Source organism: Perissodus microlepis, chromosome 2 (genome assembly GCF_051167445.1).
Source record: "Perissodus microlepis isolate ML-2025 ecotype Zambia chromosome 2, ASM5116744v1, whole genome shotgun sequence".
In the NCBI taxonomy this organism is placed as follows: Eukaryota; Metazoa; Chordata; class Actinopteri; order Cichliformes; family Cichlidae; genus Perissodus; species Perissodus microlepis.
This window is the reverse complement of record NC_140462.1, coordinates 9,808,581-9,833,835: the sequence shown is the minus strand read 5'-3', so window position 1 is coordinate 9,833,835 and position 25,255 is coordinate 9,808,581. Positions and strand designations below refer to the sequence as shown.

At 42.7% G+C, this 25,255-nt stretch overlaps 2 protein-coding genes across 4 annotated transcripts; one reads left to right on the top strand and one right to left on the bottom strand.

Annotated features, from left to right (window-relative positions):
* Window positions 1-746: 746 nt before the first annotated feature.
* Window positions 747-21,726, top strand: LOC146392281 (ras-GEF domain-containing family member 1C-like). Of its 3 annotated transcripts, XM_084944687.1 has the most exons (15): window positions 747-1,133; window positions 9,913-10,032; window positions 13,350-13,568; window positions 13,789-13,911; window positions 14,084-14,221; window positions 14,905-15,120; window positions 16,366-16,440; window positions 17,502-17,603; window positions 18,060-18,162; window positions 18,249-18,328; window positions 18,420-18,515; window positions 18,618-18,713; window positions 18,801-18,924; window positions 19,615-19,687; window positions 19,772-21,726. In XM_084944687.1, the coding sequence occupies exons 3-15, from the start codon at window positions 13,356-13,358 to the stop codon at window positions 19,794-19,796; spliced, it is 1,464 nt and encodes a 487-aa protein (XP_084800813.1). In that variant the 5' UTR covers window positions 747-1,133; window positions 9,913-10,032; window positions 13,350-13,355; the 3' UTR covers window positions 19,797-21,726. The 3 variants fall into 3 exon arrangements, with proteins under 3 accessions (XP_084800813.1, XP_084800803.1, XP_084800821.1); XM_084944677.1 differs by lacking the exon at window positions 9,913-10,032 and having other exon boundaries at window positions 748-1,133; XM_084944695.1 differs by lacking the exon at window positions 9,913-10,032 and having other exon boundaries at window positions 749-1,133; window positions 17,505-17,603.
* A 2,239-nt stretch (window positions 21,727-23,965) lies between these two features.
* Window positions 23,966-24,828, bottom strand: tmem126a (transmembrane protein 126A). Its single transcript, XM_084944707.1, has one exon. It carries the CDS (start codon window positions 24,693-24,695, stop codon window positions 24,078-24,080), a length of 618 nt encoding a protein of 205 aa, XP_084800833.1. The 5' UTR covers window positions 24,696-24,828; the 3' UTR covers window positions 23,966-24,077.
* Window positions 24,829-25,255: the final 427 nt, after the last annotated feature.

Sequence of the window (25,255 nt, the reverse complement as noted above, 5' to 3'; positions counted from 1 at the left end):
CAAATTAAAAGTGCTCCTTGCTTCTTGTAAATTGGTTGTGATTGGAGATGGAAAAGGTGATTCATGCAGACAACTATTAAAGGAATTTTGACAGTTTGTTTAACTTTCTTGTTCTTCTTATATTGGTTGTAAAATTAATATAGCCATGGACTCAAAGCTCCAGAGGAAAACATTGTTATTTTCACAACCCTGCTGAATACGTCCCAATTAATTTAATTGGGAAGTCTGGGGGTTTTCGCATTGTGTTTAAATAGGTGAAACACTGCTGCGATTTATTGTGCTTTGGTATGAGAGTGAGTAGCAGAAACCGAAAAGACCTCTGTGTGTGTGTGTGTGTGTGTGTGTGTGTGTGTCTGTGTGGAGACGGAGGATGGACAAGAAGACAGAGAGAGAATAACACTGCTTGCCCACGGCAGTATCCAGGTCCCTACTAGAAACAACCACCGGAAATTATTTCTGCTTTCAAAATAAAAGCTTAAAACGATGAGAAACGCTGGCAAGACAAAGTTCAAAGTTGTTACAGATGCACATGCGTGTAAAAGTGACTTTTTAGATATGATTCAATGTTTATTTGATTGATTAATATGCGCCCTGAATCATTATTGCTAACTAAGTTTTCAATTGTACTCGATGAACATGTGGCTTTTAACCCTTATTATTCGGGCTTCTCGAGAATTCCCGCAGTACTCGTGGATCATCTTATTTTGAAAGAGTCGAACGCGGAAGCCATATTATACGCTGCCTGACCGGTGAGTAGTAGGAGCAACTCTCCTCTCTGGCTGATCACTCGCTCCGAGGACGTGTGGATGTAACTGTGCAGTCCGCCGAGTCTCCGTGGCGCAGGACAGGACAGTCGCCACGCCTTCAGGGACGCTCTTTTTAACGGCCCAACCTTGCGTTTGTGTCCGCTGCACACCGGTACGAGCCTGTGCGGGACATTTAACAAGCAACTGTAAACACTGTACTTAACTGCAACCAGGCGGTGTGCCTCTGGAGTCCGGCTTCACTTCTCCCAGCTGATGCCCAGCTGCTTCTAAACCCTGATTAATTTGGGAATAACCGGCACCGGAGCTTATATCGATTTGACATCGGATACGAGTCGGATCAAAGATGAGGATCAAAGTGTAGTGCTGGTGAGTGGCAACAATTACAATATTATCACTCTGAAATATTGAAATTGCGCTCACGCCCACAGCCTGCGCTCGCGCCAGCGTGTGGGCTATTGTGCGCACGGGTAGGTGTGTGTGTGTGTGTGTATATATGTGTGCGCGCGCGCGTTGTAATCGGACAGATTGCCTACGAGGACACTGTGTCGTCATAATAAGAAGTTCACCTGGAGGCAGCGATGACATCACGATTCCTTATCGCTGTAGAGGTACGGCAGCGTCGCTTGCATCACTTTACTACGATGGAAACATCGCAGATGTGTGCCGTGAGTCAGCGGCGTGCTCGTCTGTTTAAAGGCGTGAAAGGATCCGGCTCTATCTTTTTCTATTTTAATAAAGTCACTGCGTCTTCTGTCTTTGACACGTTCATGAGCGAGAATGAGTGCGGGCAGGTGATAATGTGGTATTGGAAACAAAGACAGCAGCCGCTCATAAGTGAAAAATGTCACGGTGTGCTGTGTGTTGATGGACTGGGTTTAGTTAACATGCAGTTATTAACTGTGTAAACTTGCTGCTGATTATTCTCAGACAAAATACACCCTTAAAAAGTGCCTTGGAGGGAGGGGTGTAGGAGAGGGAGTAAACGGGTGTGGTGGTGGCGGCACTGTTGACATTTACTCTGTTCTCCTTGGAATGAAAGGGGAAAGGAAGATGAACATCCAGTAGGTGGTAAGTAGACTTGACACCCAAGGGATGATGCAGCAGCTCGCACAGCTAACCAAGTACAAACCAGAAGGGTTTGTTGTCCGTCTCTCAGCAACTCAATGCAAAAGGGGATGAGAGTAAAACCGGTTCTGTCGACTAACCAGTCAGGTGGGTGAGCCAGTTTTGCAATTCAGCACCACACTTTGATGTGTCTCTCATCCAAGTCTCAGCAGCCAGACTGCATCTCCTAGTCCTCCAGTAGGAGGGAAACACCATAATCTAGGGAGTGAGGGGGGAGATTTTGTGACCATACCTTCTCTGTGTGGACTTTCAGGAGGCACCAGCAGACTCTGTCTCCTCTCTATTGTCACATGCTCTGCTTTGCCCTTCCTCTGTTTATCACTCAGCCCCGCTGAAACGTGTTTTCCTCACTTTCACTGTTTGCGTTTGTGTGCCATGTTTGCTGAACCAGTGCATCAGTTCACTGCTTCTCTGCCGTCTAGCATGTCATCCATTTTGGATAAAGGGTGAATTATGATTTTTAGTCCCGCAGCATCATTTACACCCTTTGCCTTTGCTCTCTGTGATCAGGACCTCCACTCAGCTCTTTGTTCCATCTCCTCTGTGGGTTTACCAATGCAGCTGACCTTGTCTCTGCTTTGCCCATATATAGGCCTGCTGCCCTCATCCAGAATGTGTTTTTATTTATTTATTTATTTATTTTAATTGAACTAACAGCTTGCCCTTGCTGTGCAGTACATGGGGGAGATGTAGAGATATAAGTCACTGGAGCAGGGGTCTGGCAGAAGTCACCGGTTACATAGATTAAAGCTTGTGTTCCCTCCAATTCAGGCCGAGCCTGCAGAGGATAACAGGTGTGCTGCTAATGAGGGCATCGTTTGGTCTAATGTGAGACTGAAAGAGACAAATTCTCAGACAGTGAGGTCTGTGTATAGGTGTAGAGAGAGACAGCAAAGGGAAAGGCAGGGTTTCTCTGGTAGCAGGTCAATGGGGAGGTAAACGCAGTCGCTGTTAGTCTGGTAGCAATGACAGCTTTATCACCACCGCAAGGTTTATGGCTGTGTTTGTGTGGGGGAAGGGGATTTGTGTGTGTGCCTGTGTGAAGTGCTGTACTATACTGGTATGATGGAATTCCACTACTGTCCTGTGATGGAGCAATGCAAACAGAAACCTGCTCCATCTGACTGCCAATACTTAAGCAGTAATAAAATACTCAGACTTCTTCATGTATTCATTTTTTATTAAATGGGTGCTGAGTTATTTACAGTGGGATTGGCTTCGTGCTCCTGTAGCACTTGCATGGATGGATGGATGGATGATCAATCAGTTAAAATCTTTTCTTTAACCTTTTTTCATCTTAAGCCAAGATGAATTTAAATTAATTGTATTACTAAGTTTGTTATAATTTTTTGTATAATATGAACATGAAACGAGTTATGATGGTCCAAAAAAAACAGGCACTGTAGAAAGATGAAACACAGCCGGTTATTTTCACTGCTACTTTGACTAACACTCACACAATGTTCTTGCTAAGTGTTTGCAAATCTCCCCCATTTCACATTGCTAGTGGTGTAGTGTCAAGAATTCGAATGTTTTTTTTTCACACCTTACATAGTCAGGACGTACTCGACTGACAAAGGGACATTACATTATGACGGCCTGTGTACCTGACAGCTCTTGGGATGTCCTTTGGCGACGCAGCAGCCCTGCCGCTGACTCGGAGGTGATGAGACTGATCGTGTTGACAGCTCGTGGCAGATGGAGTTCACATGTGGAGTCACTCAGAACTGCCTGCTCTGTCACCAGAGAGTGAGCGCGAGGACAAACACGGGATTTCGATGGAATAAAGGGGTGCGAGAAGGGGGGTTGTGTCACAGTGGAGATTCAACAGGCATCTAATTACCTCCCAACAGGAGCCTTGACTCCATGGAAACGCTCTGAGCTGTATTAGCTGCCTCTACGTGGCCTTCATGCTGTCATATGGACAGTATTGATGGTCAATCATAGAGGATTCGACAGGGTCAAAAAAGCAATGAGATATGATTAGATGCTTGTGTTCGATAAACAGTGAGCACGGTGATCGCTCCATCAGATATAGGATCTAAGGCATAAAGCGGTGACTGCCAAGCTTCTGCTCACTTGAGAGGTGGCAGGTGTGTCGCAAAATTCAGATAAAGTTCACATTAAACTTTGCTATTAAATCAAGAGTGTGTGTGTTCTTAGAATTACTGTCTGATATTGATATGTGTTATTTATGCTTGCATCTTGAAGGCAGCAGCATTTATAACTATAAGTAAATGAAGGGAATTTTCTATCTTTTTGTTCCAGTGAACTACTGTCATTGATGAACTCTAACCTAAATTGGAGACTGCAGCAATATTTCAAAATTTCAGTAAATGTATAAAATAGCTGCTCAACATTTCAGTTTGACAATAACTAAACCTACTGATAAATATTTTCTACCTGCAGTCTCGTAGCTTGGGTTGAGCTTTTTCAGCTCAGTACTTTCCACTCACCATTTACTCTTCCTGTTATATGGAGTAAAGGTGGGCACATCGACCCAAATGTCGATAGTATTGATACCTATGTTGGTATTAGTATAGGATCGATACTAGTGCAATAAGATCGATACCTGGTTTCAGTTTATTTATAGCCTGTAGCACATTTGGGGCAGGGATAGCTCAGTAGGTAACATGGTCGCCCCATGATTGGAAGGTTGGGGGTTCGAATCCACTGAACGGCTACCCTGCGATACCCCTGAGCAAGGTACCGTCCCTACACACTGCTCCCCTGGCAGTAATTTCCCCACGGGGATCAATAAAGTATACATTATTATTGTTTAAACAATGATGTCAGCCCAAAGTGCTTCAGGGACAGCCATATTTACAAAAAAAAAAAAACAGTTTCAAAATGCATGAAAAGCTGAAATGTTTCTTATTTTGTGTTAACTATTTATTGTGGAGAGTAATTGAGTGAATTGATGGTCACTGAAATGTGTTCAAAATTTGCGACGTCTGTATTGGTACTGATAATATTAGTCCTGTAGTTGGTGCTCGATGGAGTCATTTCTTTGGGTTTGAGTTCCACATGAACAGCTTCTAGCATTTCTTGCTTTACAGTCTGGTTTTACTAGATGTTGTGGGGGTTTTTTTGTTTTGTTTTGGGGGGTTTTTTGGGCCTCAAATGGTAAAACACTCTTGTTGTTTCATCCTTTAGCAGTAAAGATTTTCTTGCATATTTTAAAAAGTGCTGTGTTTGAGGGTTGCTGAGGTAGCTTGTAGGTACTAAATTGGCTTACACGTGCCTCTCACTCTCAGACATGAGAGTCTCTCATTGTTTTGCACAAGGGAACATAAATGCAAAGCGTTGCTATGGCAACGATATCACAATATGAGATGCAGCTATTATCCTGGACGACATGATATGGCGCAGCCCTACCAAGTACATTGTGCTTTGATAACAGTTGAGCACTACAGTGCACCTGAAGAGGGTAGTAAAGAGAAAAGCTAGAAACCATGGCTTTAATGCACGGTTCAAAATATGTTGCCTGAGGGAAATTCCTCTAATCTTTCCAGCTCAGACTGCTGTGTTGGCATACAGTGGTAGATGTAGAATCTTTTGGCCTATAGCTATTCTACTTAGTGCTTTACGGTGTTTGTTTGTGTGTGTGTGTGTGTGTGTGTTGTTCTTTTTCTTCTTTCTTTTTTTCAGTTATGGATTCTCACACAATTGAATCTGCTGTGCAAGGTGTTTTCCTGCCATAGAGAAACATTTGGGGTTCAGTGTCTTGCCCAAGGACACTTTGACACATGGAGAGGCCAGGGATTGAGCTGCCAGCACTCTGTGATTAGTGGACAGCCTGCTCTACAAACTGAGCCAAAGCCGCCCCCAGTGTTTGTACAGTGTAATTTGTAGAACCGCCCGTAACAATGAAAAGAGAAAGCAGAAGGTGTGACTGCAAAGCGATTTATTATGCACGGTGTGTGATTCAGTTCTGCCTGAGAGTCCGTTAAGACGCAAAATGACATACAGAGATATGAAATGTTGGGTCCAAATAGCAAAAATGAAACTAACTGTGAATTAATGAGTCTTGTATTTTGGTGTTGCCCGTGTGTAACCATATCAAAATACATGAAGCATGAGCGGTGAACAGACAGCCCCCGTGAAATCACCAAATGCTAATTAGTACGCTTTGAGATCATACATCAGCAGTGACACACAGTGCAGCCTCTGCCTGTACTGGTTGTAATGAGCTGATAGATGTACTTAAACGGCAAAGGCGACGGCCGTGATGAAATTATCAAGGTGTGCTTATTAGATTTGCATCTGTTACTATTTCGCTCATTACCTCACGGTGGTTATTGTGCAGGTTTGATTGAGAGTAATACAATGCTGAGTGGGTGTTTCCACTGGCAGACTAATTTTAAAACGTGCTTAGCGGCCTATTTAGGTTGCTGCGCATTGGCATTGTTTAATTCAGATTTTCTGTCTGGATGCTTTCAATCGCCCTGCGCTGGTTTTCTGTGCTATTTCCTTCCATTTACTTGGTGAGCTGGTAATTTCTCATAAGTAGCACTTGAGGCAAAATTGTGCCTGTGTAGGACAGAGACAAAATCACTCTTGTCTGATTCTCTGCAAAAGTACATTGCATGAATGGTGGCTGCAAATTGACATATTATTACTAACACATGGCTGTTTTTTAAGGCATTGTGACCGTTGTGAGTGACAGATTTAGGGCACTCACAACTCAGCCATGTGGTATGTGCTCACTAAGAGCCAATCTGTGCTCAACTCCAATTATCTCTACATAATATGATAGATTGACCGGGCCCATCATGTCAGAGACATTCAGCTTATTTTAATACACGATTTTTATCTTCAACAAACCAGGGAGATGGATCCAGAAGTGCGCTTCGTGCACGCGTGAAGTGGTTTGAAAGTGGAGTCTGTGATAATGGTGCTCAACCTTTAAATTTGGAGGGTTTTGGGTTTTTTTTTCACCCCTCACAGTTAATGGTTTTTTGCAGTGATGAACTTGATTCCATCTAAATGTAAATTTTACAAAGGTGACAGTTTGACTTTAGAGATCAGTTGTCTGCAGTTCTTCTCGTGCTACAGGTTTAGCAGCACTTCTTGGAGGACAGTAAGACGGATCGTTGTTTTCATAGTGAGTGAATGACTTCACTTGGACTTGGATGGACGTTGACTATCTCGGACTCTTGCGAGCACGTACGCAAACAGAAACTCCAACACTTGCGTGGAAGCAGCTGTGTCCGAACTCGCTCAGGAATGAGGATGGGAACACACGCACAAGCTGTTTTCATTAAAGAGATTTCCCAGTAAGCGTCAGTGGGACTGATGGAGCTGGTGGGTGTGGAACAGGTGCCAGAATATTAGTGTCACTCCACTTAGACACTTAAGGGGAATTCCACTGAAAGGGCTTTGGGGAGTGTGTTCCTGTTGAGCCCTGACTGTGATTTTTTTTTTTTTTTTCAATCCCAATCAGGCTTTTATCAAAGGAAAAAAAAAGACAGATGAATGGGTGTGTAACCTGAATGCCTTCACTGTAACTCGATCTTGAGCTTGGCCGCTACGTGGGTGCAAGTGTGCATGGATATGTTTTCTTAAGATACAATGTACTCGATTGTGTTCAGCTCCTCAAATATGCACACACACCATTACCCAACAATAGTGCGCTGGTCTGCTTTTGTTGCAGCGTGTGTAGTGACATGTGTGGTATTTTGCGGTCTCTCTATTGTCAGCTGTGCCAGGAGGTTGCTGTGCAGCTCAGCAGCCAGTTTGGCTCAGTCTGTGTACCTCGACATTCGGCCTGGACGCCAGTACACTTATTCTTGGACTCCTGTAGCGACTGGGGATGATGGCAGAGGCAGAGGGCCAAAAAAGCCTCCCATGCCAGGAGCTCCCACTGGGAGAGCAGGCTGCTGCAGGGCCATCTGTACAGGCGTCCCGACTGGGAGCATTCGAATCTGGGGCGTGGAGCGGGAGATAAAGGAGGAGGAGAGTAAAATAGGGGACATGTGCAAGGGAAAGGGAAGTGAGAGGCTGCATGACAAAGAGGTGTTTACTCACTTTTAAGCCTGTGCCATCCTGAGAATACTCATCATTTCAGCTTTCAAAGAATTTGGTAGAAAATTCAGGCCAGAGCTTTAATACTCGGAGGAGCACAAAACAGTGTCAGTCCCAAAAATACGCAAGTATCTGCTTTTTTAGAGCACTATCCCAATATAGATGAAGTGTTGAAGCTGTTCTGTGTTAAAGGAGTTAACATGTGGGTCCGAAATTAGTTGGTGAGGAGGAAGCCTGCAGAGGATGAGATTAACACTGATAGAGCCAAGACTGTTTGCAAACTTCGTTTGGATTGGTATCAGCATCTTGAGAAAAAAAGGGGAAGCACTTTTTGTTATATATTCATTCGACTTTCCTTCAGCTGTGATCTCTGAAACCACGAAGCAATGACAGAAGCAAAACAAAACGTTGCTGTAGCACCCATGCCGGATACTTGATGTGCTTGCTTTCAGATGATGTGCCGCTTGTCTAAGAATAGCTTTGTATCATGTAATCGTTTCCGTCTTTCTTCGTTGCACTTCTCAGTATCGGTGCAGTGTGTTATAGATATAAGGGGCCCAAAAATCAAAGATGTGCTTAACTGCAATTTGAATGCTGTATGAAATGTAACTAAAAAGAAAATACAATGAGGTGCAAACCACTTAAATTCAATTTTGAAACTAGTACCAAGTATTAAAAGGATAGAATAAAATAAAGCGTGGGAAAGTTTCTTAGGATTCTTTTGCAAAGGCTGTGTGTGCAAACAGTTCAACGGCTTAAGAATAATATTTATCAGTGTAAAACTGCAAAAAAAAGGGTTTGGCGATTGGATCACGTGGTGAAGGTCCCATTATTTAATGCTGTTTCAGAGCAGAGTGTTCAGGCAGCGTCTTGCTTATTTTAGCAAGGCAATGCACATGAACATCGGCCTGCATATTAACATATGACTTTGTAAAAGAGTTCAGCTCCTACCCTGCCTGACCTGAAGCTTTCAGTTCTTTTAGTGTTTAACTGTGCACAATTTTAGTAAAATATTGAGATGCGATGAAGTGAGAGAAAATTTATTCTGGTTTTACTAAAAATATGCTAAACATAATGACATTTTTGTATTTGCCATAGCAGATAGAGGCACAACTTGCCACCAGACAACTGCTCTGCCCTCCAAGCCAGTGGGACGCCCTAGAGAGCCAAAACACTTTAAACTACAGCAATGCCATAATAGGTCCTCACCTGACTCCACTCACTTGTATGTGGCATGAATTATACTGTTTAAGCAAGCCTATTGGTAACGATGAAAGATAATCAGTGAAAATGAAGAAAAGCTCTCCTTCTTGGACTGAAAATGGTTAAATGTAATGGTACAAAAGGAATAATGTTAATCTAGCCTCAGCTTTAGAGGAGAGACACTAGCATCAAGTTATTTCTTTTGTTTGCCTAGCATGTTGCGCTCTGGACATGTTTAAAATTATCACATAATCGTGAGGGGGGGCCCCCTGTGAATTTTAGCCTTGGGCAACAACAGCCTGTAGAATCGCCACTGGTCAAGGACATGAAATCAGCTTTGAAAACACTTACCTGGAACATATTCAAGTGTCTGGAAGAATATTGTTAGGCTGAGATAAAAATGTTGCTTAGGACTTTGTACAATCAGTTAGCTAACGTCAGAGGAAAATATTGAAAAGTGTTAAGATTTGTTTCTGTATTGAAAGGAAAAGAGAAATTTTTGCTCAGACGTCAATGTGTTTGTATAGTTAAGCATCCCGCTTTTATTTAAGTGTCAAAAGATCCAGACTGTTTATTTTAATATGCGTGTGGGTGTTGACCTATAGACAAGTTCCTTGTCTTGCTTGGGTGATGACTAATAATCATGAGCAGCAGAGGTAGTGTTTGCTCTAATAGAAGTAAGCAGAGTGACCTCAAAGCTGCTTCTGCCCCATCAAATAACCCCACCGCTTCTCATTTGACCCTTGACCCACTGATGGCACAGATTTTTCTCTTGTTTTTTCTCTTGAAGAACCCTCCTCAGTCTGAACGTAGACCGGTCTCTGATGCTGCTCGTCCATCAACCCCTCTGTGAAAGAACATATTTGCACAGTTTTGTCACCACTCACCTAAGCAGGAAGACACGAGAACAGTAGGTGTGACTGTTCTCTTCTTTTTTTGTTTGTTTTTAGTGAAACGGGTTTTACAGAGTGTTGTAGGAATGATTGCTACGAGGCCGCGGATTAACAACAAAGAAGCAGTTTGACAGCTAAACTGGCTGGTTATGTGAGGAACGCGTTTGATTCATCAACACATGCGCTGCTTGACAGCCGAGGTTTTGTCGAAGATTGTGTGGCCGCAGACCGTGCCACTCTGTTAATCATAATGGAACAAAGGAGGCAGATCTCCTGATGACAACGATAGCAGCCTAACCAAATCACACAACAATATGCACACAGGCTGCAAGGGCACAGAACAATGACACCCCCCAGCTGTCTAGACTGAGTGCAAGGCTACCGTAGATCTCGGGGGGGGGATTAAAGCACACATCACTACATTCACCTGTTCTTAGCTACATGTTTCTCATTGTGTTTTTTCATGCAGTGCTGACACAGTGTGACAGGCGCAGAGGGGGTTGCGTGTAGCAGGAGCTGTGAAAACAAGTTATACACAGAGTACAGCTGTGGATGACTTCTTCACACTGTAGAAAAAGCGGTGTAAGCAATATGGCTTAGAGGGGGGAAGAAGTGACATTTTAAAGGAAGTATTTCAGTTTGTTAGTCATAAGACTTTGTGTTAGGTAAGCTGGTCTTCCCTTGGAGTTTCAAGCAGGAAGGCATTTTAGAGGAAGTTTAACTGGGATGGCATGAGGTGACAAACAGCTGACGGTGCCGGTTGTTAGCTAATGTAAAGCGAACCTCATTATTTGTTGCTCTTACTGACGTTATTGAGTCAGTCTCTGCTCTTGCTGCTGTTTCACTGCAAGCCCTACTTTTCCTCGGTTGTCTCTTTTAGTTAAATTGGCCATAAAAGTCACATAGTCTGGCTTTCACTTTTATGTCAGTAGTTAAAGTTGCACCCCTGCAGGTTTCACTACTACTTTGAACTCACACATCACTACCTCAACCCTTAAGTCCTTTTGGGTTACTTTCACTGTCGCAGAAAAGACTTTGCTTTCGGCTTGTCCATTTAAAAAATGTACACATTGGCAGATGAGCCGCCTGACTGACTGAAACTGTGAGGTATCGACTGACAGACATGAGGAGCTGTGATGAAATAATGACTCAGAGCCTGAGAAGTGCTGGTGGGAGGAGCGGGAGGCTGAGGAGGAAGCAGTGGGGAGAAATACGGAGATGGGAGATTATCACATGCGCTATGGGGAATCATTGACAGTGTGAGCACGTAGTATAGAACTCGCAGACACTGCTATACATGTAGAAATACAAACACAGAGACATAGAGAGTTGTGTGAGATTTAGTCACCTTGAACTAAGCAGATATTGTCCTCCTGTCAGTCTTAACATAAAGGAAGTTTTCTTTAGTAACTATAAAGCTTCACTCGTGTACTTTAGTCCTTTATCCTGTTCTCTGTGGCTCGATGTTATAATCCAATCTGCAGGGTGTCACTGCAAGGACATCCCGGACTTTTCTAGACAGAGCCAGTAACTTTTATGAGTGAAAAACAAGTCAAATGTAATTTAAGGCAATTTTTTTTAGCATTTTTAAACAATATTCATTCATCCTCTATAATCTCTAACTCTACAATTTAAACTCCGGTTTTTCACCCACTGTTATTTATAGAGCTTTAGTATTTAGGCTGATTTGTCTGAATCAGATGTATAGTGTTTTGGTTGGTTACACACACCCCCGATTGCACATAGAGCCAAGATCACTCCACTGATACGCAGACGAGATGTCGGCCTTTTCTAACCACAACATATATTAAAAGAAATGTGGCTTTGGGTGTCAGTGGTGTAAGTGTAAAACGCTTCTCAGAACTCCCCATCCCCCAGCCTTTTGTGAGCCTGTCTTTGTGTGTTTGTGTCTAGGTGTGCACAAGTGCATAAGTAAGTGCCCAAATGTAGGGGAACAAGGAGGACAAAGGAAAGCCGATCCACTCACACAGGGAACTTGAAACATTTGTGCATTTGTGCATGGCACCGTGCGTTTGGCCTTTCAACCCAGGGGGACCCACGATACTCATTTATCGGGGCGGCTTGTAGAGGTCAGCAGAGGATGAAAGTATGGCCGAAGACATTTAGGATGATCACTAATATGGACGAACATGCCGTCTTTCATTCAGTTTACGAAGGACTTCTTTTGTGTTAGTACTGTTGTGTGTGTGTGTGTATGTGTACGCACATATACATACACACTTTACTATGTGTTCAGGTGCATATTTAGGCCAAGCTGACAATAGACAACAGGAAGAGTGTTTGGTATGGTATGTTGTTGTGCTTGAGGTTTCAGTGTCAGCGTGCAGGTTTTTTGCTTTTATTGTGAGTCCTGCAGGCAGAGATCTTTTGTAAAACCAGAGCAACTTTGAGACTGCAGGTATTCGAGTTGGATGTGGTGCTACGGGTCATTTTAGTCGCTGTCAGAGAGCACAGCTATTCCCACAGAAGAGTTGGATGAAACTATAAAATGTAATTAACTATTAATGGCTGCCTTTTTTTAAGCTGGGTGATGAAGACGAGCTCTTTTGTACTGCAAGTGACATTATGGTATCACTGCTCTAGCTTACACCACATTAAGCGTTCCTTTCCACTAGAGCTGCAGTGTTGGTCCACTGAGGGGAAGAGCCTGTTGAATTTTTAAAATGTGTAAGCCAGAGCCTTACAAAGGTAAAGGGATTCATGTCAGTGGTGGAGACAACATGATCAGCCTCCACAGTGACTGTGTGACCTGTTTTCATTTTCACCTCTGGCTTGTCAGCGTGGTAGGCGGGGCTTGTTGTTTAGGAGAGGTATTCTGTATCATCTGCCATTGACAGGCACTCATCAAGTGTGGGGAAATAAGAGTCTCTGCACTGGAACATAAGAGTGAAAGTGATATATTAGGAGGATGCACAGAGGATCTAAAAGAGACAGAGAAAATGTTTGGGTCCAGCAGGTCAACTGGAGTGAGTGGAAACAAGCAAGATGCCAAACTGGTTTATGTAATGATGATTAAGCTTCTCAGGGCCAGGTGAATCTCTCAGCGTTACAGCAACCGGCTGTACTGGTTACCTAGCGCTGAAGAGACGATGGCCTGGAGATGGATTGGAAAGTAAGAGGGCGGGGCTTGTGTTTCTGTGTCCTTGAATGTACACATGAGATTAAATGGTGCAAACCTTGAATTACACAAACAAACTGTCTTGTTTACATGGCTGTACCAGAGACCTTTATGAAAATGAAATGAATGACTTTTCTAAATCCCAATTTCATCCCTCTACTTCATTCATTTGGTGTGTTTGTGTTTATATTCTAGTCAGGAATGCCCCAGACTGCGTGCTCAGGCACCATGTTTACCACTCCCAGTGGCTTCAGCCCTCATCTGGCCTGTGCTGAGCCTGGGGAGGAGGAGGCCCCACAGGAAGGCCCGGGGCCGGGGCCTGGGGCTTGCCTCTCCGATGGGCCGCCCATCACTTCTGCCTCCCTGGACACCCTGATCCAGAACCTGGTGCCCACTGCCGATTACTACCCCGAGGTAAAATGAAATGTGCTACAGTCACTGCTGCTCATCATGTTCCCATCAGCCTCAGAGTCCATTTCACTTTATAGTCATAGTAATAGTGCTGCCGATTAGATTATTAACCACATGTCTGTTTCAAGTGCTCCTCTGCTTCTTTTAATGACAGTAAGCTGCAGTGGTGTTTATTGATGTGGCGAGAGTGTCTTAGCGAATGTCTTTTTACGTCCTTTGACAGAAAGCCTATGTGTTTACCTTCTTGCTGAGCGCTCGTCTGTTCATTCCTCCTCCGGAGCTGCTGGCCAGGGTGTGTGAGCTGTGCATCAAACAGCAGCAGCTGGATCAGAGCCCACTCGATACGGTCAGCACTGCACCACACATAAATACATATTCCCGCGTATGAAAAGCATTCAGGCGTACTTATCAGCTGCATGTGAGCATCTTAATAACCACTGTTTTTCCCTCCACACAGGTATTTTTGTTTGCTATGTTATAAAGCCAGTTGTAAATCTTTCTCACGTCGTTAACAACAGGCAAAAGTACGCAAGTTTGGCCCCAAGATCCTGCAGCTGCTGACAGAATGGACAGAGACATTCCCGTCCGATTTCAGGGATGAAAAGATGGTTGGACACCTCAAAGACATCATCCACAGGATAGCTCCATGTGATGAGGTATTATGTCCAACAAGTCCAATCATCTTCACTTAATATGTCCTAAGATTTTTTTTTCCAGTTTTGAAAGGCTGTAAATTTTCAAACAGGATAGACTGGACAAAAAACACTGGATAAAAAGCATCTGCAGTGAAAAATAGTCTGATGGGGAGCTAGATTTAATTATTGTCACTGCGGAGTCAGTGTAGGGTGAACACATACAGCCTAACTGTTATGCAATCTTACATTACATGAGGGAGGAAGGAAGGATATTAGAGGAGTGGCTCTATCTGCAGTCTTGAGGGGAAAATAGAGGGAAGGAGACGGATGGAGAAAAAGGAGAGAGGGTTGGGATGCAAGGGCGCAGAGAGCCGAAGAAAAGGTATGGGAGTGGGAGTGGAACCATAGTGAGAAATGTAGGGAGGTGAAGGGAGGATAGAAAGGAAGCAGGAAAGACAGGTGGTGATGAATGTGCTGCTATTTAAAGCTGGCTGTCTGCACTACGGGTGTGTGTGCATACATGTGGGAGGTGTGGCTCTGGGTCACTTGTGAAACAGACTGACCTCACGTCCTCTTTTAAGCCCTCGTGTCGAGCGAGGAACACCAAAACAAACATTCCCAGGCAGGGCACACAGCACACCTCTGCTTGCACTGCTGAAACTCACAATAAAATGTTTAACATGTCGCTCTCCTCTTCTCTCAAGGCATACTGGAAAACCCTGAACCAGGTGCTGCAGAAACTTAGCCAGAGGCTGTCCCTGATGAGCCAGGGGGAAGAGAGCATTGTCAAGGTCTCCCTCAACGCCTCCTCTGACAAGCTGGTGGCCTTCAAGACCAAGCCTCCGCCCATCCAGAAGGACATACTCTCCATCTGCAACGACCCCTACACGCTGGCACAACAGCTCACCCACGTGGAGCTGGTAAGGAAGAGGAGGGGGGGAGGGGAAGAGAGAGCGGGATGCAGGTTAGAAAGAGGTCAGGGGTAAGAGATGATAACGAGGGTGGACGAGGAGAAGTAGAAAGGATGTCAGCGGAGAGATGAAGGCGGAGGATGGTGAAGCATGAGTGGAGATCAAGTCCACCCATGTCAAGGTCATAAACATTAAATCACATCAAGAGAGAGGGAACTGGAGGGTGATAAAGATTTTAACAGAACAATGGAAATGCAGTGAACGAATTGATGATGAACATAAATCATCAAAATAACTCGCTGGATTTTGACGCCATGTGTTTGATAACCTGACCTTACTTGTCAGCTATTACAGCGCTAACTTCCTTCACAGACAGCAGAACAAAGGGAATGAGGAGATGAAACCCACATGAACAAAGGATTGCATGCTCGGTGCCTTCAGTCTGCTCATGTGTGTCTTCATGTGGACACGTGTATCTCGGGGTGGTTGTGTTTCTGTCTGTGCTTGTGAGAGTGTCTGAGTAAGCTTGTACCCTTGTCTGAGCGGTGACATCACCCCTGAAGTCAGTGATGCGCCCGGGGCCTCAAACAAAAGGGATGAAAACTGCAGTGGATATATGTGACCTGACAGCTTCACATGCGTTCACACGCACGCATACAAAAGGAAACAGAGATGGGTAGATAGAGAGGCATGCACCAACCACACAGCCTGGATATTATTGTATGTTTTAGCAACATGTTGATACTTATTTAAAGAACTACACAGCTGTGCTTTATGCCACTGTGTGCACGCTTGTGTGCGGCGCTGCTTTGGTTTTGGGTTGCGTCACCAGTTGAGATGGTGCTAATGACTCATTTTGATTTGCACATGTATGCGACTGCACAGCTGTCTTTTAATAGAGGTGAATATTGTCTCAAGTGTCACTGTGAGGAAATCTGATTCCAGTGAGTCACCTCAGTCAGTCATTACTCGTCCATATTGATTGCCTTCCATTACTGAAATGAAAGAATTATTAATGGGGCTACCCCCGTCGGTGTATGTGAGTGGACTTGTAATGCTCACGTCGTGGGAACATAAATATGTTGCCGCTGTCAAGGAAAGACTTGGTACGATGTTGAGGTTGGTTTAAAGTTCAGGTCAGATTTGTTATGGTTAGTAATTGTTATGGTTGGGGCATGTCTAGGAAAAGAATGAGAGTGAATGTATTGTCCTGCAGGGATGAGTGATTCATGACTGTGTGTTTGTATTTTCCAGGAACATTTGAGTCGTATCGGACCGGAGGAGTTTGTCCAAGCTTTTGTTCAGAAAGACCCTCTAGATGGAACACAGGTGAACTTTTTTTTTTAATACACTGTCCTATTTAATCAGAAAACTAATTTTGCACTAAGCTTGCCAGAGTCTGTACTTAGGTCAATCCTGTAGACTGTAAATAGAAGATGGTGTCCGTTCATTTGTGGACTTGAGTTCCGCATTTGACCATCACCATCTTGGTCTCTTCAAAATGGTACAAAGCCATGTTCCAGCTTGGTAACAATAAAGGTGCATCCAAACAGGAAGCAAATCACTCGTCTCATATTTCTTTGGAGATAACAGCTGGTCACTAGTGGGCATTGGTTGCCTTCCTCATTGGTAGTCCCTTCAATCACTTGCCCCAAAGTTGAATAATGTTTGTTTACAGTAGGACCTGCTCACTTTGCTTTGGCTGCAAAGTGGTCAAATGCCTTTGATTTTCTTTGGTTGACACATCGCTGCAAATTCCTGATGAATTTCCTAAAGACTGCAAAACACAGATGATTTAAAAACAGGCTTAAAACAAGCTGTTCTTAAAAAAATGTCACTGTTACTATTATTATCATTAGCTTCACATTTAGAACCAAAGACTAGATCCATTTTTATAATCTTACAGTCTACTGTCAGACCACAGCATTTGTTTATTTTTGCATATATGGTTAAAATTGTTATTTTGTACGTATCCAAACAAATGTCAGTGAGCGTAAATGTCACAAATGGCAAACTACAGCAAGCACACACACTGTGCCCTCTATGTATGACCGCTGAATGCTTCCACTCTCCGTTCCATCGCTGTCACTCATTCACTGATTTCCTTTCATTTTCAGTTATCATCACTTTAACCTGTCTTGACTCCGTTTCTCCTTTCTCTCCTTTTTTTGTGCTCTAAATTGGTTCTGTTATTTCTGCTCCAAGATCACCATCTTTGTTATTTGCGCTCACACAGGGGGTCAAGCTTGTAGACGGGAAGCTAATTAATAGTGGAATTCCCGATGGTGGCACTCACTTGTGGTGTGTGTGTGTGTGTGTGTGTGTGTGTGTGTGTGTGTGTGTGTGTGTGTGTGTGTGTGTGTGTGTGTGTGCGCGCGCATCTTATTAAGCAGCCGTGCTTCAGTGACCAGAAGAAAAAAACCTCCAACCTGGAAGCCTACGTGAGGTGGTTCAACAGACTTTGCTACCTGGTTGCGACAGAGATCTGCATGGTGAGTGGAAAACACAACTCAGTTTCAGCCATATTGAAGCCTCCAAAACATTAGAAAGACTAGGAAGCACACTGGGAACAGAACAAGATTATAAACACCTCCCAGAGATCTACTTCAGACTGAATGGAGAAAACCTGAAAATGTCAGTAACACTACAGGACATATCTGGGTGACCATTGTAGCATATATGCATGTTTTTAGTTTATAGATTCTCTTTATTTAATAGTAATTTCAACTGAATTCTACCATAGTAGTAATTTATTCCCCTAAGTAAGTGGACAGGAGATAAAGGTTTAGTTTTTACAGGGCATTACTGCCCCTTAATGGACATTTTGTGTTACTGCACTTGCACAGACAAAAATTCTGCCTGTATCTGTATATGTAGGGATAAATTCTCTATGAAAAATTAAGTCAGAATTTTTGGGTTTTGTTTTGTTTTTTGTCTCACTGCTGCAGCCAGCGAAGAAGAAACAGAGGGCCCAGGTGATCGAGTTCTTCATTGATGTGGCCAGGGAGTGTTTCAACATTGGAAACTTCAACTCACTCATGGCAATTATTTGTGAGTTGTTCATTTTACAATCCCTGAGCATTGATTCCCATCTTGTGTTCATAGTTAAAAATATATATATACATTTTCTTTCTCAGCTGGGATGAACATGAGTCCTGTGTCCCGGCTGAAGAAGACTTGGAGCAAAGCTAAGACTGCCAAGTTCTTCATTCTTGAGGTAAACACAGCTATTCACTGTCTAAGAAGTAAAAGACGGGAAAAACTAGATGCTGACGGCGTTTTTGCTTGTTGCCATTTACTCTTGACAGCATCAGATGGATCCGACTGGAAACTTTTACAACTACAGGACTGCCCTGAGGGGGGCCGCCCACCGCTCTCAGACTGCCAACAGTAACAGAGAAAGGGTGGGGCTCAGCAACACATTGACTGATTTCCTCCAAAAACCTGCTGGCTGCAGTTCAGTATTCACTATTTACTTTGCCTTCCTGCCCATTTTCTCTCCTCAGATTGTGATTCCTTTCTTCAGTCTGCTGATAAAGGACATTTATTTCCTGAATGAAGGATGTGCCAATCGGCTGCCCAACGGCCACGTCAACTTTGAGGTGAGGCTGTTTCCTAACCCTGCCTCTCCTCCATCGTTAACCTCATCCTAAACCATTAAATGGTTAATCGCTTATTTATTTATTTAGAAATTTGTCGAGTTGGCGAGGCAAGTTGGCGAGTTCATGACATGGAAACAAGTAGAGTGTCCATTTGAGGAGGATAGGGCCATCCTACACTACCTCCACACTGCTCCCATCTTCAGCGAGGACGGTGAGAACCTGGCACATAGTTTTCATTTACAGTCCAATTCGCTTGCTGCCTCTACTGCTTTGTTCCAGAAAGATCTGAACATCTTACAGTCTTTGTTGCCTTGTATTTTCAAATTGTCCTCAGGCCAAATTTGAATAACTTGACTAATCCGCTTACTTTCCATTTAGTGCCATTGTCGGGTCAAATTATTCATTTTTCCTAATTACTTCGGTTTATGACCAAAAGCTTGAAAAACTAATAACATTCTCATCACCCTCGGCTGTAATTTGTTTTAATAGTAATCGGCAAGCGTTACGACGGTGACATTACCGTTTAGCTCAAAGCATCTGTGTCCAACATCTTCACAGCTGCAGACTCTTTAATGTCTCAGCCAAACTCCATTAAAAATAAGACGGCAACCTCCATGTGACTGTTTCAGATGGAAATTGATTGCAAGTAATTGCAGCGACCAACTGGTTGCCCAGAGGTTGAGCATACAACACCTTCAATCTCTGGAAGACCACTTTTGATTGCAAGGCAGTTCTATAGATTACCTAGTTGGAAGCAAAGGTTTGCAAATAACTGCCATCTAATTTATCAATTTAGACAGATTGTAGTTGTAGCTCTTTTGGACTTTTCTGAAATTCCTGAAGACACACAGTGTCTTTTTTTTAAAAATTTTTTTTATTTATCTGTTATCATTATTCCTAGGGCTCTATCTTGCTTCCTATGAGAGTGAGAGTCCAGAGAATCAGGTAGAGAAGGACAGATGGAAAGCACTCAGGTGAGAACACATTAAATGGGAACTGCTTAAGTCTAAATAGACCTGCTTTGCTTAATTAACCTTTCACCTCTTTGCTCCCATCAGGTCCAACGTCCTGGCAAAGACATGAGGCAGCGAAGGCAGCTCACCTGCCACCAACAAGGGAGCGTGTGGTCTCTTTGCACTAAACTGAACTGTGAAGGAACCTAACTGGTACTTTGATGTTTTTCTATGAAGAAAAAAAAGGGAGAAACACGATGAACAGGATTCATCATGGAGTGTGTAAAAAAACAAAAAACAAAAAAAAGAATTTAAAAAAAAGTGAAGTGACTATATTAAGCTATGAAGCAAAATCCCTTTGCAGTTTGCAGGAGGCTTGGTGATGAGGTACAGTATATTGGAGAGCGACAATGCTTCTCCATGTGTGATGTGTGTTTACTCTGTGAAGATGTTTACTACTTTAGAGAGTACAGTTACAGGGAAAACCACTTTCTAAAACACGAATTCCTATTAATGCTGTTTGTGGGGGTTTTTTGTATTTGCTCCTCCCACCTCCTTCTCTCTTCCCTCTTCCCCTTTGCTACAAAGCCTTGTCTAGATATTTAAATTTGACGTTCTTCTTTTTTTCCTTTACTTGTAATGTACTGTAATCAAACACGAAAATAATGTGACGGGCGCTGGCTAGCCCATTTCAACTGTCAAGTTTTATAGGTCTACTGAAGAAATGGCATCTGTGTGTTTTCAGAGAAGATGGAAGACAACATGCCTTGAGCATTTTGCGAAATATCATCTGACTGTGTGCGATCACGCGTTTGTTCATATCGTCTCTGTATTGTGCTACACGCTGTCGATCGGAGAAACCTGTTTATGGTTCATCTCTATTTTTTATTTTTATTTATTCTTTTTCATTTTGGGGAAGGTGTCGTGTGGGGATTATCAACTTGTTTTAAAAGTGTTTACTTCTTTTAAATGTGTTGTGCCATCAACTACACAAAAAAACCTACAGTAATTGGTCGCTGCATGTGGAGCCAGGCCAGGTGTAGATTGTGTACAGGTGACATTTACCCCTCATCTTTCTGCTCTACAGGAAGTTTTCTCTGACTGATGTTCAGTTGTCTGATATATATTTATGGAGATTTCTGTGCTGACAGATGTATAATTTTTATTGTAATGTTCCTTTATTGGTTAGGAAGTCCAACGGCATGCTACGACAGGTGTTCTTAAAGGGGCATTAGAGTATCCACCTTGTGAAGACTGCAACACAGACTTTGTGGTGAGGATGCTTTGTTACATTTTGTGGAAGGACGATAATGAAAGGAGGTCTTCTGTCTTGATATAAAGTAAAGAGGGAAACTTGTGCCATACAATTCACTAGTTGTCATAACAATTCAGGTTCCTTTGACTTGAAACGTGTTGTTGAATCGTTTTGTGGGATTGTCACCTTTTTTGGCTTCATTTTTTGTTCTGTGATTCAAGAGCCATTTTGCGGGAGGGCGGTATGGGGAGGGGGGAGGGAGGGACTATTACACGATAAGCTTTTTTTTTTAGTAAATGGTCTAAATCTGTTTCTTTTTATTAATTGATGTCAGTGTTTTCTCTAAAGAAGCACCTTTCCCTCTCTATAACAGTCTGACTTTGATTCTCCCACTTCATTTGTCATCAATAAACTTCCTTTCACTGCAACCCATTCCTCAGATAATTTATTCCAGAGAGCTTGAGATGCGATGTCAAATCAGCCACTCATGGTAAACACGTTTTGTTTTTTTGTTTTTTAAAATGATGACTGTGCTGAATTTGTGCTTTCAACGACAATCGTCTAGGTGTCATCAGATCTGCTATTACTTTTTAGGGTTTTCCTTTTTTTTTTTTTTTTTTTTTTTTTTTTTTTTTTTAAATGGTGTGACTGGACTGTCTGCTCCAGTTTTGCATTTTTATTTTTGCTTGCACATGCATCGCAGTGTGCCGTTAAATGGGTGGAACACGTTCAGTCTTCTTGGCTGTAACTGCAAAATTTGTGACATGTTCCTTTAAAGCCTTTAATAAAACTAAACCATACTTGGTCTGGTGTCTGTTTGCAGTTGATGTTTATCTGTGATTATGTTTGCTCCACAGTTCAAGGTTTGTGCCTCCATTAAAGTTAGCTCTGGTTTGTAATAAGCACCTTAAATGCCTTGAGAATCTAAATGTCCTACAAGATTTCACCCTCAAATTAAGCTTAAAATTACATTTTGCATTACTAAATTTTTGAGGCAGCCACACGTCAATGTTTAGTTTGACAAAGGAGAGAACTGTATGCTTTGAATGGTGAACTCCTGTCACTAAAAATTATAAAATGTGTATTTTGGCTTTCAGGTTTATTTAGTCTTAGAGGAAAATCACATTTTTCTATTAACTGCGTGCATGTTAATAGCATGTTAGTGGTTAAGGTATCTCAAAGAGAAACAGGGGTACTCATTCACTCATAACATGGCTGTAACAGTTAACTTTGTAAACTCATGGAGCAGCAGTATCTACCCACTAAAAATAGGAAAGTGAGCATGAATAATACATCGCTAAGCTGATAATGGCCTGTCATAGATTAACGAGTATCTGCTAATACGCAAACTTATTTTTAGCCATTCTTGTCAGTGGATTGATGAACTTGTGCCATTCTTATGCCATGACAAGGCAACAGTCTGTCCACGACTCACAAGTAACATTTCTCCTACACTATTGGTCACAATTTAATAAAATTTACACACGATCAGTCTTCAGCCGAACTGTACTCGAGGTCAAGGTCACATTTGTCATGTTACAGGCAATAACCTGTTTTTTGTGGTGGGTTGTGAGACAGATACGCTACTACGTCATTGATTCTCTGGTTTATAGAACCTAATATAGAAAGCACAGAAACAGAAACCAGAAATGGTGCCATCAGAGTTTATCAGATCACCACTAGTCTTGTGGGTCACTGCAATGGCTGTGGCTCAGGGGGGTTGGGAAGCGCATCTGTAACCGGAAGGTCGCTGGTTCAATCCCCGGGCTCTCTGTCCTGGTCGTTGTGTCCTTGGGCAAGACACTTTACCCTACCGCCTACTGGTGTTGGCCAGAGGGGCCGATGGCGCGATATGGCAGCCTCGCTTCTGTCAGTCTGCCCCAAGGCAGCTGTGGCTACAACTGTAGCTGCCTCCACCAGTGTGTGAATGTGAGAGTGAATGAATAGTGGCATTGTAAAGCGCTATATAAATCCAATCCATCATCATCAACACCTTTTTTTTCCCTTTTCACCCATTCTGTTGTAGATTTGTTGCCGAGCTTGGGATCATGGTCCTATTTATGATCCAATTATAGCCAAGCTTTAATCAATGAGAATCAATTGAGCGCAAAGGTGCCCAGGTCATTACCCCTCCACCACCGTGTTTGACAGCTGGTATGAATGTTAATGCTGATGTGCTGTGTTTGGTTTCTTTCAAACATCTCCACTTTGGTCTCATCTGGTCAAATGACATAGTCTCAGAAGTCTTGTAGTTTGTTCAGAGGCAACAAGCTGTACGTGTTCATGCTGTTTTTAATTGTGTTGAGCATTGGACAGTCTGACCTGGATGTCTGCTGAGACATCCACTCCTGGGAAGATTGTGGCTTTGAATGCTACAGACCAGCAAATTTCTGCTTTTATAGTGTTAATTAATTCCTATGGAAGCAGGAAGTATGTAGATTTTTTTTTAAATAGGACTCTATGAAGAATTTCTACACATTGATGTATATGGATATCAGAGGTTTTTACTACCTAATAAGTCTGAATTGACATTGGCTTTAAAAATCCAACATCAGAGTCTATTTATTGCTTTAAAATGTATTGTGCAATTTATTTAGTTTGAAATAAAGGGTGAAAAAACCACACTGATGATGCAGAACTCTCAAAAACTCATGTATCAAATATAACAAACTTAAATCTTTTCTGTAAATTCTTACACAAGCACATTTGGTGATTAAATACAAAAAATTATGATTAGATGCAACTCATATGAACCTGCATTACAACTACTGTTTTGTGTAAAAAAAAATTTAAAAAAAAGCTATACTGACAGGCAAAATCTTTATTTTGTCTGCACGATTTAAATGTAGAACATCTCAGAGCCGTACAAAGCTCAATGTTTTCAAGTGTAATAAGATAGAGACATATAGAAAATCTGCACATGTAATTAAGTAATTAAATAGCTACTCCACTGGTTCAGCTCTAATTTTAAAGAACATATATTGGGTAGTGCAAACATGACAATTTATCTATTCTTGGCGAACCAGAAAAGATTTCAGAACAGATACGTCAAATACATTTATTTCCACGATGACAATCTCAGGCATTGGGATATACCATGTAAAACAGTGATCAAGATCATTGCAAATGAATGTGTTTATTTATAGTTCAGTGCATTTAGTCTTTGAGTTCTTCTCCACCTGGGCCAAATGTTATCGTGGCCAGTTTGGTATATGTCTCATAGTGCCTGGATCCCAGGTAGGTGCCGAAGAAGGCTTGGAGGACTAAAACTGCCCTCATCCTCCTCAAGACCGGTCTAGAAATCTCCACACAGTAGCGGATCATATTACCCTTCTCTGGCATCGGAGCTGTGCTGTACCTGGAAGCAAGGCCAATATTCATAGGTAACGCCAGGAGGATGGGGTACACCCCACCACCGATCACACCAACAAGTGCACCTCGTATTATGGAGCACATGGGACAGTTAAGGTCACCGGACAGGAGCGGGTTGGACACGGTTGCGCTGTACAGGGCGCATGTTGTCAGGAAGGGCAGCACGGCCATGGGCAGGCTGGAGGTGATGGGCGCCTGTCTGACGTTCAGAGCTCTGCGATACAAGCTGTTGGATATGAGTCCCGCAAGTCCGGCGTTTCCCCCCAGATACAAGGGTCCGTAGCTGAAGACTTTCTGATCAATGTCAGGCAACCTCTCGAAGTTCTGCAACAGCATTTCAGCAATCACCGCTTTTGTCAGCCCATTTCCAGAGGTGCTCTTCTTCTGAGGATTTTCCGACATGTTCACAGCGTGTTGGAATCAAGCCGGTTTGCAGCCAGAAAACCTTTGGATAATTCAGATGTTCACTGTAAGCAATGTGCTTTCAGGAAACAAGACAGGGCGCAGACATGTCTTACCCACAATTCAAAGCGGCGCTGTGAGTATTTGTGCCCTGAACACAACCTGCCAGGCAGGGTTGAGCCTAGGACAAAAACAATGAGCTTGGATTTCAACATATAAACGATAACGTTCAGTGTATTCACTCGGATGTTTTTGTCCTAGAACCCTTTCAAAATATTCCTGTCATATGGAGAAAGCATTTTCCCATAACACACACAACAGTAATACTGCTCATTTCCACTCAGAGTGCGGATAGGAGCGAAGAGGATCTATTTATTATGTTTGAAAAAGCACAAAAACAATAATAAAACGGAGTGATAACACTTAAGTTCAGCATAAAAACAGGAATGAAAAAAGTATATGTGGGTATAAAACATTTGAAAGATGCTGTGTTTTTTCTTACTGCAATGTCAAGTAAGATGTCAGATGTCTATTCATATTAATGTACAGAATCCACCTGC